The 11,617-nt window shown below is 42.3% G+C and overlaps 1 protein-coding gene across 1 annotated transcript; it reads left to right on the top strand.

The window, feature by feature from the left end:
- The first annotated feature begins 989 nt into the window (after window positions 1-989).
- ptpn9b (protein tyrosine phosphatase non-receptor type 9b) lies at window positions 990-11,617 on the top strand. Its single transcript, XM_041933103.1, has 13 exons — window positions 990-1,024; window positions 3,272-3,415; window positions 4,210-4,299; window positions 4,592-4,716; window positions 4,906-5,011; window positions 5,138-5,248; window positions 5,351-6,252; window positions 6,446-6,542; window positions 7,274-7,343; window positions 7,457-7,535; window positions 7,678-7,828; window positions 8,076-8,283; window positions 8,871-11,617. The coding sequence occupies exons 1-13, from the start codon at window positions 992-994 to the stop codon at window positions 9,092-9,094; spliced, it is 2,340 nt and encodes a 779-aa protein (XP_041789037.1). The 5' UTR covers window positions 990-991; the 3' UTR covers window positions 9,095-11,617.

The following is an 11,617-nucleotide window of genomic DNA, read 5'->3' as shown; positions in this document are numbered from 1 at the left end:
GTAGCTTTTCCTTTTCAGGGGAGGACCCGAGGTGCTCATACTGAAGACGTTGGACTATTCTTCATAAACGCGTGAGCAGGCGGACGTTAACTAACATGACATCAGTTTGAGTCTTGACACGAGTTTAGACACAATGCTTAGCAATGTGTAGCAAAGATAAGGAAGCGAAAACAACCGCCATGGAGTTAATTATTTTGGTTGCTAAGCGTAAACATCCTCTCTTCGCTGAACAACACTGAACAAAATCAAAAAGTCCGCCTGAGCGCCGCCAGGGTGCTCCACAAAAACAGTTCGACGGAACAAATACTCAAATACAAACGTTCCCACGCACAGGTAATACTCCTATTACTAAATGTAATACCGATATAGATTATATTAAATGAAAACCCTCTATTAAATGTGAGGAATCAAATGTTTATCGACTAATTGCTTTTAGTTGGATAAAAGAGTGGTAGGCCTAAGCTATTGTATCAATGCTCTGTGTGTGTGCTCAATTGGTAGAATAACGGTTACACTTATTATAAATTAAGCAACCATTGTTATAGGTCGCCACTCTCGGGCTGTCCATAGTAAAGTGTATGTTTAAATACACTTAGCTAGTACGGGTACATGAACTGTCTGTGGTAAAATGCATGAATAAAACTAGTTATTAAACTATATGGAAAATTAGATTTTGAAAATGTCTGAGGTAAAATGTAGTAGTAGCAGTAATAATAATAATAATAATAATAATAATAATAATAATAATAATAATAATAATTAGTACTGGTGGTAGTAAAATGAATACATTGTATTCATTGTGAATGATACCATTCGTGGACATAAACAGTTTATCACTGGTCAGTAGTGCAGTACATTGATAAATTCGGTGTTAGAACCGTCTTTGCTGAAGTGAATGCATATGGGCGGGGCCTCGGTCTCTGTCTCGGGGTGTAGGGCGTGAGCGAGCGGCTGGTGGGCGCGCCCGCTGCGACGTTGCGGAGGCTTCAAGATGGCGGAAGCCCTGACAAGTCAGGAGCAGCTGGTAAGGGTTGCTTTACGGATTTTTTTCATCGTCTCCCCAACATGTTCAGTGTATATACATGTCGCCGTTAGTTTCTTCTCTGTCCGGCGATTTTTTTTCATATATTTGGTTCCGGTGATTGTTCCCGGGAACGATGTATTCCAGTACATAGCTCTGGCCCGTTCGCACCCTCCTGAGTCTACTGACTCCGGTGTGACTGACAGCAGTTAGCATGAGTGTTAGCATGAGTGTTAGCATGAGTGTTAGCATGATGGCGTTTGTTAGTAGTAGTAGTAGTAGGGATCACTTAACCGGCTGTGTACCTCGAATACTCGCTCCCTTCATAACCCAGCTTTACAGGAACCGCAAAAGATATATTCATATCGCTAATTTTAACTAGCGATAGTTCGTTACCTATGTTTTTCCCCATACATGTGGCTTCTACTGTCTATAACGCTATCGTTAGCCTTCCAGCTGCCACATGTAACCTAGCCGCTTGCTAATGCTAATAGCTATTGTTGACTTGTAGGGAATTTCCTCGACAGCTATCTTGCTGGACGTTAAAAATCACGCTGGACCAAGAGTGAAGGTTAAAAGGACCAAACACTGATTGCTTTATGTGTTGATTGCCATTATGTACCATGACACAGTTGAGACAGACCAGGATTAAGACTCTCATCGTACAACGCGAGTTCTCGCTCTGAGCCAACTAGCTAGCTGTGCCTATCCGATTTACGGTCGAGAATTCAACGAACTGATTATCCGGTTCCTAGCATTGTTGTTGCCATCACTTTCTAGTAAAGGGGGTGGGCCTGACACTGATGGCAAACATCAAATGTCACCGAATAATTCCAACGACAGCTTCGTTTTAGACGTGGTTGTTTTATCATAATCAAGCATTCTCAAGGTTAACTATCGGTAATTTACAGGACACGCTTGTGCCGCTTCACTGATTTTCCAATTAGTTTCTTGATATGTAAAATCACATCGCAGTAACGTCAATCGCCATACCGCCCTGATCAAACTAAAAGTCAACATCTTGTTGAATTGCCTGATTATCTCTACTAGGTTAACAATCACCCTGGTGCTGATGCTCGGTTACTGGTGATATATCAAAAGCTTGTGATTTTAGTGGGTTATAATTTAGTGCCCAACATCTCAAAACATTACCCCAGTTACTGTTGCCCATTTCAAGATACAAACATGTGGCAACATCAACATTGATGTAGGAAACGATTTGTGGAGCAGTAACAACATTTGTAAGTGAGTGTACCTTCAAAACCTCTATTACTTTCTAAACAATTATTAAGAAGTATAAAATATGCTACTTGAGAAGTGTCAGTGGTGTTAAATTGCACCCAAGGATGTAGTTATGTGTCTGATGTGATCCTTGCTCCTATTTTCTGGATTGAAATGCCGGGACCAGGTGTTGGTTAGGTTTCTTTAACGTGTGTATTCCTTGCATGTTCGATATGCATCCAGTCCCAGCATTGCAATGAGTACATTCTTGACACAGAGTTTAGACTATGTCAGTCCCAGAGTCACAAATCCAGCTGTTGTGTGGTTAAATGACCAAATCTCACCTTTTTGTGTAGGCTCATTATTGTGTTGACATGATTCCATACATGTATGTTTAGGCTTCCCAAAGAGTTTTTATAATGTGGTGCTGTGCTACATTACCTTCCACAAAGACCACCTTGTGGACATAAGAAATTGATTGACTTGCTATTTTTTTCATTTTACATAGCAAATTCATCAGATTCAGCAGGGTTTGGGCTGGCTTAGTTTTTCATCTGCATTCTTCTTCTTTGTCCTATGAGAGAGTAGATTCAAGTTTTGTATATAGCTGATGAATTAATCCGTTGTGCCCATTCAGAGACTCCTTGTGCTGGTTACATATTTGGAAGACAGGTCAGTTCACTTGGGTGAAAACAAGCCGACTGTTGTCTCGTGGTATATGAGTGCTCTCATCCCGGGCATCTTCCAGAGGCACAGCCTGCTGCTGCCATCCGTATCACAAATTATTCTGACTTTGGCAGCAGAAGAAGGACAAATCTGTTGGGGCTGACAGACTCATGCATTTTGCTTGCCCTGTCAGCTGTCATGCCTAACTTCTCTCTGTCTTTCTTTCCTGTTATTCCTATTCCAAACCTTTTGATGTATTTTCAATAGTTTCTCCTTCTCTCGTTATTGACCTTATGCAGAAATCTCACGTTTCACACCAGTACGTCACCTTTCTTCTTCATCTTCTCCCTCATGTTTGTCCAGGCTGTGGAGGAGTTCCTGGGTGAGGTGCGTAGCAGGGAGCAGCCTCACAGTGCTGGGCTCGTGTCCCAACCTACAGCTGTAAAGTTTCTTATGGCCCGCAAGTTTGACGTCTCCAGAGCCATCGAACTCTTCCAAGCATACAAGGTACAGCAAAGCTTTGATTGGTGACAAAACTGAGATGACCATTTCCTTTTTCTGTTGTCAGCAGGACACCAAAGGGATAATTAGGACTAAAGGGTCTGGGGAAGATGTTCCATTGCAAATTTTCTGACTTGAACTTTTCTGAGTATTGCAATTGTGATTTTATTTGCAAATGATTTCTTTGTGCTTATTTGGTGTCCACTTATGGTTTATAATTACAAATTCCTGCTAAGTGTTGTCTGTCTGTTAAAGTTTTGAAATCTGACTGCCACACATAATGTTACATTGACAGCTCTCCACTATAGTCAAGTCAAGCTTGCCATTCAGAACCATATCCTGTTATAACATGTCATAGCCTGTTATTCAGATTTGAATAATGAAACTGAATGACAGCATGCTATGCGAAGTCGATACACTGAGGTTTCTGTGCAGATGCATACTGTGAAGACAACATTACCTTTGTGAAGCTATTTGTTCTATTTTTTTGTTAGTGCTGGGGTTTTTGAAGATGCATTTCTTAGCATTGCTAAATGTACATGATGGGTCAAAATCACATCACCCATAAAGGCATAATCCACAACAAACGCAGATGTTCTATTTCTCCGACAAACAAGTCGCAGGATTAGAACCTGCTGCCATTTGTTTGACAGGTCTTTTGACGTAAAGACGAACACCAGATAGCAACTAGATTCAAGTTAATCAGGTTTTGGAGATGCTGTTTGTTTACATGTTATTTTAGCTGCAAGCTAATGAGTTCCCCCTACTCTTCTGTCTCTGCCGTCATATATCAAAATTAGAACACAAGAATCAAAGAGGGCATCATCAATATCAACCCTGACGAGGAGCCCCTACGCTCTGAGCTGCTGAGTGGCAAATTTACAGTCCTGGTGAGTGTGGAAGCAATTTTACACCGGAACAGCAGCTTATCACTTCACAATTACAACCCAGGATGCAAAGAAGATGGTGCACATGCTGGTCTTGAAAAAAAATCTGTCTGTCTGTCTGTCTGTCTGTCTGTCTGTCTGTCTGTGTGTGTCTGTGTCTGTGTCTGTGCGTGCATGCATGTCAGTCTGCACATGTGTGCTTCTATTTTTTGCTTTTTGAATTGAGATAGACTAAAATGTTTGATTTTGACTCACAAATCACATAAATATAACAACCTGTTGCTTTTTCTACCAGCCTGGCCGTGATGCAAAGGGCGCTGCTCTGGCACTCTTCACTGCACGTCTCCATCGGCCAGACGTCACCACCCACAAAGCTGTGCTGCAGGCCATCATTTATCAGCTGGACAAAGCCATAGAGAGGTGATGCCTCAACCCTTTAGACATACAACTTGTCTTTTGCAAATTCACATATTTTGGTCAGTTTCTCAGATAGCTTTCCAGGTTTCTGTCAGGTATTTTTTATAAAATGACAATGTGTTTCTTGTTATAAGATGTTTTTGACCTTTCTCTTCTGCTTTTAATTTGAAAATCTTGTTCATTTCACCACAGTGTACAAACTCAAAGAGACGGGCTCATATTTATCTACGACATGACCAACTCCAGCTATGGCAATTTTGATTATGAGCTCTGTGTAAAGATCCTCAATTTGTTGAAGGTGAATATAAGGGAACATCCTCTGTAGCTCTCTGATCTACCTGTCTTCAAGTTTTTTGGTGTCAGACTTGTCTCTCTGAAATTAAAAGCCCATTTTGTAATTTTTGTCTGACTTTTTGTTTTCTAGGGGGCATTTCCAGCTCGTCTAAAATGTGTCTTCATTGTGTCTTCACCTCTTTGGTTTCGGGCACCTTTTGCGGTTCTTCGCCTATTTGTGCGCGAGAAGCTGAGAGAACGGGTACGTATATATGTTTTCATTTGGACTTTCGTCACAGTGTGTGAGCTGTTTCGTTGTCATTCGTCGTTTGAAATGTGTTTTTTTTTCTTCTCCATCCACTAGGTGTGCACAGTGAAAGCTCACGAGCTGGCCAGTCACATCCCAGTCTCCTCCCTTCCTGAACACCTGGGTGGGACGTCCCAGTATAGCCACGTGGCTTGGATCCAGTCCTGTGTTAACATACACACAAACGCTGTTCAGGGTGACACACAAGAACATGACATGCACGACTGTGTGGGAAGCCTGCTGCGCTCGTACAGCCTAGAGTGCAGCAACACAAGCGCAGGCGCTACACTGTCCCACACCCATATAAACACACAGTTAGGTTCTGAGCTAGCCGTGGCTAACTCCAACTGCTACGATGATAGCAATGCTAACCCACACAACCACTGCGGTGTGGTGGAGGGCAGGACTCGAGGCCCAGGACAGTACCAGCAGAGCCCGCACTCTGCTGCAAACAGGCCGCAGGGGAACCACCAACACTGGAACGGCTCAGCAGTGAGCGGGGCTAACATGGCTGTTAGTGGCTCCAGCCCCAACGCTAACATGAACGGTCGTGGCCGCCAAGCCCCTCCCCAGTCAGACACGCCCCCTGAGACACCATTTTCCCAGAAAGGTAATGGGGATGCGGTGGACGGCAGGGCATCAGACTTCACCTATAGGTCCCAGACCAAAGGTGCAAATGAGGAGGAGGACGAGGAGGAGGAAGGGGTGCCTCCGTTGCCCCAGAAATCTTTGCCTCGCCCCCCCCACCAGCCTTCCTCCCAGTCCCCTCCCCTGTCTTCGTCATGGGGTCCTGATGATGAGGACCGCTGCATGGAAGTATCTATTCACATGCCAGAGCAGGGAGGCATGACGGTGCATGAGCTGGTGGAGTACGTGAAGAGGAAGAAGAAGAAGGGGATCTATCAGGAGTACGAGGAGATCCGCAAGGAGCCACCAGCAGGCACCTTTGACTACTCCAAGTAAGAGATAAAAAATATATATCTACCCATTGGTTCTCATTTTTCTGGGTGCTTCTGTCTCCCTGCTGGTCACTTCCTTTATTCTTGGTCTCTCTGTACCAAGGTGAAGGAAAATTACTCCACAGATAACACATGAGCCAGCTGTTTAAATCTGTCGCGTTGCCTCACATTGTTTTCATTTCTGCCTTTACAGAAAACTCTCCAATCAGATAAAGAATAGGTACAGTGATGTCCTCTGCCTGGATCAGTCACGAGTGCGACTCTGCCAGCTCTGTGACGACGAGGACGAGGTATTAATTTATTTATCCAACTTCAGACCTCTCTGCATTCAGGTCATTCACAAATGTTCTCTCAAATTTATGACTTTGTAAATGAAAGGTGATTTTGTGGATTTTTGCTGGTAAGTTGTGACTTTGCTGCCAACACCAGTGCTATTCAGATGGGCCAATGGTCCACCCTCTCATAAGAAATATGAATCAGCTTTTATATTGCATCTATTCAGTTGAGAAGTTAGTGGAGGGCACTGAGATGATCAGTAAATCATTGGCTGTAGACATAGATATGGAAAATTGATGTTGCATTAACTGCTCCATTAAGATTTCAAGACTAACATTTGTGTGTCAGCATTTGGTTCTATTCTTTGTGCTGTCTTCACCTGTCTTTATCTACTGTAGCTGTTATGTGTGACTGGAAAGTGGATTGATTGACAGTTATCATATCTGGTGGCTTCATGTGGCACAGTGTTATTGTAACAGACTCTAATATACACAAGACTAGGTTGCAAAAAGTCCCTCAGATAAAATAATATATGTATATATTAACATTTCTATCTAACTCCAGTTTACATTTTCAACCATTTACTGCAGGTAGGCAGCTGGGCTAAAAATCAATTCTGCAGAGCAGTCAGAAAGTTTGTTGGCCCCACTCTATTAATAGTAATGTCCAGTGTCGTCCTACAGGAGGCAGTAGATCCCTAACACCAAACAGTGAGCCTCACCCTCCTCTGCTGTGTGTTTTGCAGACATCAGATTACATTAATGCCAGTTTCATGGATGGGTACAAGAGGGGCAACGCCTACATCGCAACTCAGGGTGAGCAGCTGTTGACACAAACTATGATCCTGCTCCTTATTGTCTTTTATGTAGTCGTCCATACAGTACACAGTTTGGTGTAACCATAGCCTGACGCATTTTGTGGCCCTCAGGTCCTTTGCCAAAAACGTTTGGTGACTTCTGGCGCATGGTGTGGGAACAGATGGTACTTATCATTGTCATGACCACCAGGTGAGGCTACTTTACCTCTCATTTTTCAAGAGTGTTAGAGATGTGCAAAGGGTGTTTGTATACAGAACTGGTTGTCCAAGTAATGACATATCCTTGGCAGGCTAATGACAAGATTAAAAATCTGTTATTCCGTGCGTCTCAGGGTTGTCGAGCGTGGGCGTGTCAAGTGTGGTCAGTACTGGCCTCTTGAGGAGGGCAGGACTGAGCAGCACGGATACTTCTTGGTCAGGAACACACACATCCAGGTGTTTCAGGACTTCAAACTCTCCCATCTTGAACTATACAACACACAGGTAAGTCACCCCCACTACATATCTTTGATAGTTTGAGGTATTTCAAATTCTAATAAAAGAGAACTTGATATAATATTGATGACTGTAGGTTGTTGGATTCCTTTTGTCAGAATCTTAGTTTTTGAGATATAATTTCATGTAATCAGACGATGATACTTGGCATGAGCACTGGCCCTCATGCTGATACACGCCAGTTCAAAAGGAAGAGTGGAATATCTCCTCATCAAACTTTGTGACCTTTGCTTAGTCGGGAGAGAGACGGGAGGTGTGCCACTACCTCTATGTCAGCTGGCCAGACTTCGGGGTGCCCAAAAGTGCTTCAGCTATGTTGGACTTCCGTGAGCATGTACTTCAGAGGAGGGAGGCTGCAGTCCAGAGTCTGGGCTCTAGTTGGACGGGGCCTCCGGGGGGCCCCCCTGTGGTTGTGCATTGCAGTGCCGGTATTGGCCGCACAGGTAAATACATGTGCTATGAGGTTTGAATGTGCTTTACTTTAATACATTTAGTGGCTGCTCTAATACATATACCGCTGTCTTTTTGCAAAGACCTTCTTTCTTTGAGTTATGTGATTTGTCTTGGCATGCAATAGTGGTGATACACAAGCAATTGGGCAAGATGTGTAACTTTAGTAAAGCTGGATATCATTTAAAATTTTTCAATACAAGCTGGTGCACTCCCTGAGTTTCGGTAAGAGTGTGAATATGAGCAAGTGTTGGATGCCAGCTTTCAGTACTTAACAACTTCTGATACTTGATCTTATGGACACATTTGGTCTCAGAGTATTTGAGTAACATCAAAAGTGGCTTTAACATATTCGTGAAATTAAAAAATATAATGAAATAAAATAGAAACATATTCTTAAATGTGTGCCACCAAGAATTCAGGCCACTTTGATGGCAAAATGAAGTCCAACCCAGCACTAGAGTTTTAAATTTTCTTCTGGTGTCTGTTTTGTCAAGTCTTTTTTGGAACCTACTAAGTACGAGTTCGTAATTAGGTAACGTTTTCTCCCTCCATTCTTTCCTCCCCACTTCCCGACCAGGCACGTTCTGTACACTGGACATCTGCCTGTCCCGGCTGGAGGACATCGGCACAATAGATGTCCGTCAGACGGTGCGGCGGATGCGCACACAGAGGGCTTTCAGCATCCAGACCTGGGACCAGTACTACTTCTGCTACACAGCAGTCATCGAGTATGCCCAGCGCAATGGGAAACTGAGCCCAGTGCAGTGGTCTGACTCAGACCTAGAGACTGACAGCGAGTGAGAGACACATGGATGGGTGTGAAAAAAACAAATGGGATAGCTGACCTAAACCGAAGTCATAGGAACGAAAGAGTGAAGAATGGCGTTTCAGAGTAGAGGAGGGAGATGACTCTTCTGCCATAAGAGAGAAGAGACAAAGGATGGAGCTCTTGTTGTGGCTCTTGATGTAATGATACAGACTCCCAAAGTAGCTCTTCCCTCACATGAATGAATAGACAGAGGGAGGTGAAGAGCTGTTGGAAAAAATACAGGGAGTGGAGACTGTGCATTGCATCACTGATGGAGCCAGCTGTCCTGCCAATTTCCGAGCCCCTTTTTATTTAGCAAACTACAGGGGGACTTGGCCTGCCCTGAATCTGTCTTGTTGACAAGAGAGTTGTATGAGTTGTAGCATTTTTATACTGACTTGCACATGAGGAGTGACAAACTTGAACTTTACCCCTTGAAACCCTCCAAACCCAAGTCTTTGTTCCTTTTTTGTATTTCTAGTTCCGTTTCAACCCTGAGCAGTCTGTGAACACAGATGAAATGTGAAGGGTATGAAAAGGTGAAACTTGACAACTTTGTTTTTTTTTTGTTTTTTTTGTTTTTTTTTGAGAGGAAATGGTTCTGTGTGAGTAAATGGTGGTAAGTGACAGTAGATCAGTGTGTGAGCCATTTAGTCCATTTCCGTTTTTTTCTTTATCTTCCATGTCCTTCTTTTCTATGGTGCATTTTCTACGTGTGTTTATATTTGTGCATATGTAGACTAACTTTTCAAAGCCAAAGTCTTCACCCTGAATGCTTGGATGTACTCCTACCTGAGATATTATAGACTGAAGCCCATGTATATTCTTGTAACATACATTTATACATTATTGTGCATAATAACAACCTCTGAAAGAAGAGCAAAAAAAGCCTTGTTTAATATAATTGACTGAACCTTAAGAAGAAATATCTATGTAGCGAGCCAGGCTATGAAAAAATATAGATAAGGGTTGTGGTATTAAAACTGATATCGTATTGCAAATCTGTGTGATTTGTCAGGTCTAACATCATCTTTGCTGTCAGAGCGTTCTGATTGGACGATCTAAAGTAATTTGGCCTTAACTTGATTCACTGCCTCGTCGTTCTCAGACCTAAACCATACCTGAAACTGTAAACTTTTCTTTCCCCTTTTGTTCTTTCCCCTTTTTGAATCTTACTCTGTTGATACCACAACTGTTGTATTTGGTTTCTCGAGGAATATTCTGCCTCAGATAATTGTGCCTTCAAGTTTTCCTTAGCTTAACGTCTCGATAGTGTAGTAATAACACCCAAACTAGTACACTTGAATAGTACACATTGACTATGTGTCACACAGGACACCCACATTTTGCCTATAGTCCTGTACATAGCACACTACTTATGAATAACATGAAAGTAGTGAGTTACCTGGGACTAAGCTTTGGTTTGAGACATGGCTATTCTTTTATCATTTGACCTCAGGGGGTAATTCTGGTGTTTTTTGCCTAGTGTCAAAGATCCATTTCTGGGTTTGCCTCTGGTAAATTATCATTTAAGAAAAATACTATATCAACTTTATTTTGTATTTTTTACTGTATTGTATCCTACTATATTTATGTCTTTGTAAAACTTCTACAATATTGAAATCAGTGAATGTTGGTACGATGCTACAAAGAAAACAAACCAGTTATTGCATTTGATAAGCTGAACAAATCAGATGGGGAGTGAAGTATATTTTTTGTTGTTCACAGTGGGTTTTTGGTGGAAAATGTCACTTGCCATTGTATTTTCAGAACTGACTTGTATAAATGGTGATTGTTCAATTCTAGGACAAAAGGGGGGTGGGGGAAGCTAACGATTCTGTTTTTAGAGAGCTTATTGTTAAACTCTTCAATAACAATTACATTAACGTCTTACTGTCTGGTACCCAATGCCAAGGACAAAGCAAAAGCAAAAAAAAAAAAAGCTATCAAGAGGGAAAAAAATGCAAAAAAGACAAGCGGCTGCCATTTCTGTTCACAAAACCCCAGCTTGGTGTCTATGACTAAAAAAAAGAATCTATATATTTAGAATGGGTTAAGATTGATTAGCATGGAAAGCGAGCCTTGAATGTTTTCGGGGTAATGGTGTCTGAGCAATTTAGTCCAGACAGACATGGATTTTGTTGGTGAATGTGGACCCTGCATCCCTCAATGCCAAAGGCCCAGGCTCACCCTAAAGATTTTTTTCCTACCACACACCCTCGACAGCCTGCTAGCATGGACCTACCAGTGCAGCCTTGCCTCCACAGACACCGAAAGACTCGGGAACATCGCAAAAGATTATGTATAGCTACAAAATGGGAGAGTGTGTATGTGAGAGTCTTGGTCCCCATGCTAGTTTTAATTTGTTTTATAAGAAACAAGAATGCGATTTGCATTTGTCATTGGTGTTCATTTAATGTTTCTTTCTGTGCTTTAAGTTCTTGTGATTGAATTATGGCCTTTTACATGCTGTCAGCCCGGCTGTCCCATTAAAGCAATGGTATTACTATCTTGAA

The sequence above is a fragment of the Chelmon rostratus genome, chromosome 3, assembly GCF_017976325.1.
Source record: "Chelmon rostratus isolate fCheRos1 chromosome 3, fCheRos1.pri, whole genome shotgun sequence".
Classification (NCBI taxonomy): domain Eukaryota; kingdom Metazoa; phylum Chordata; class Actinopteri; order Chaetodontiformes; family Chaetodontidae; genus Chelmon; species Chelmon rostratus.
This window is presented reverse-complemented; position numbering and strand designations above follow the sequence as displayed.

What these genes read in the sequence shown, in the direction of transcription:
- ptpn9b (XM_041933103.1), top strand. Translation starts at nt 992, where the DNA reads ATGGCGGAAGCCCTGACAAGTCAGGAGCAGCTG. An exon ending in TGACAAGTCAGGAGCAGCTG is followed by an intron (nt 1,025 to 3,271) that starts GTAAGGGTTGCT and finishes ATGTTTGTCCAG; the next exon opens with GCTGTGGAGGAGTTCCTGGG. An exon ending in GTGGCAAATTTACAGTCCTG is followed by an intron (nt 4,300 to 4,591) that starts GTGAGTGTGGAA and finishes TTTTTCTACCAG; the next exon opens with CCTGGCCGTGATGCAAAGGG.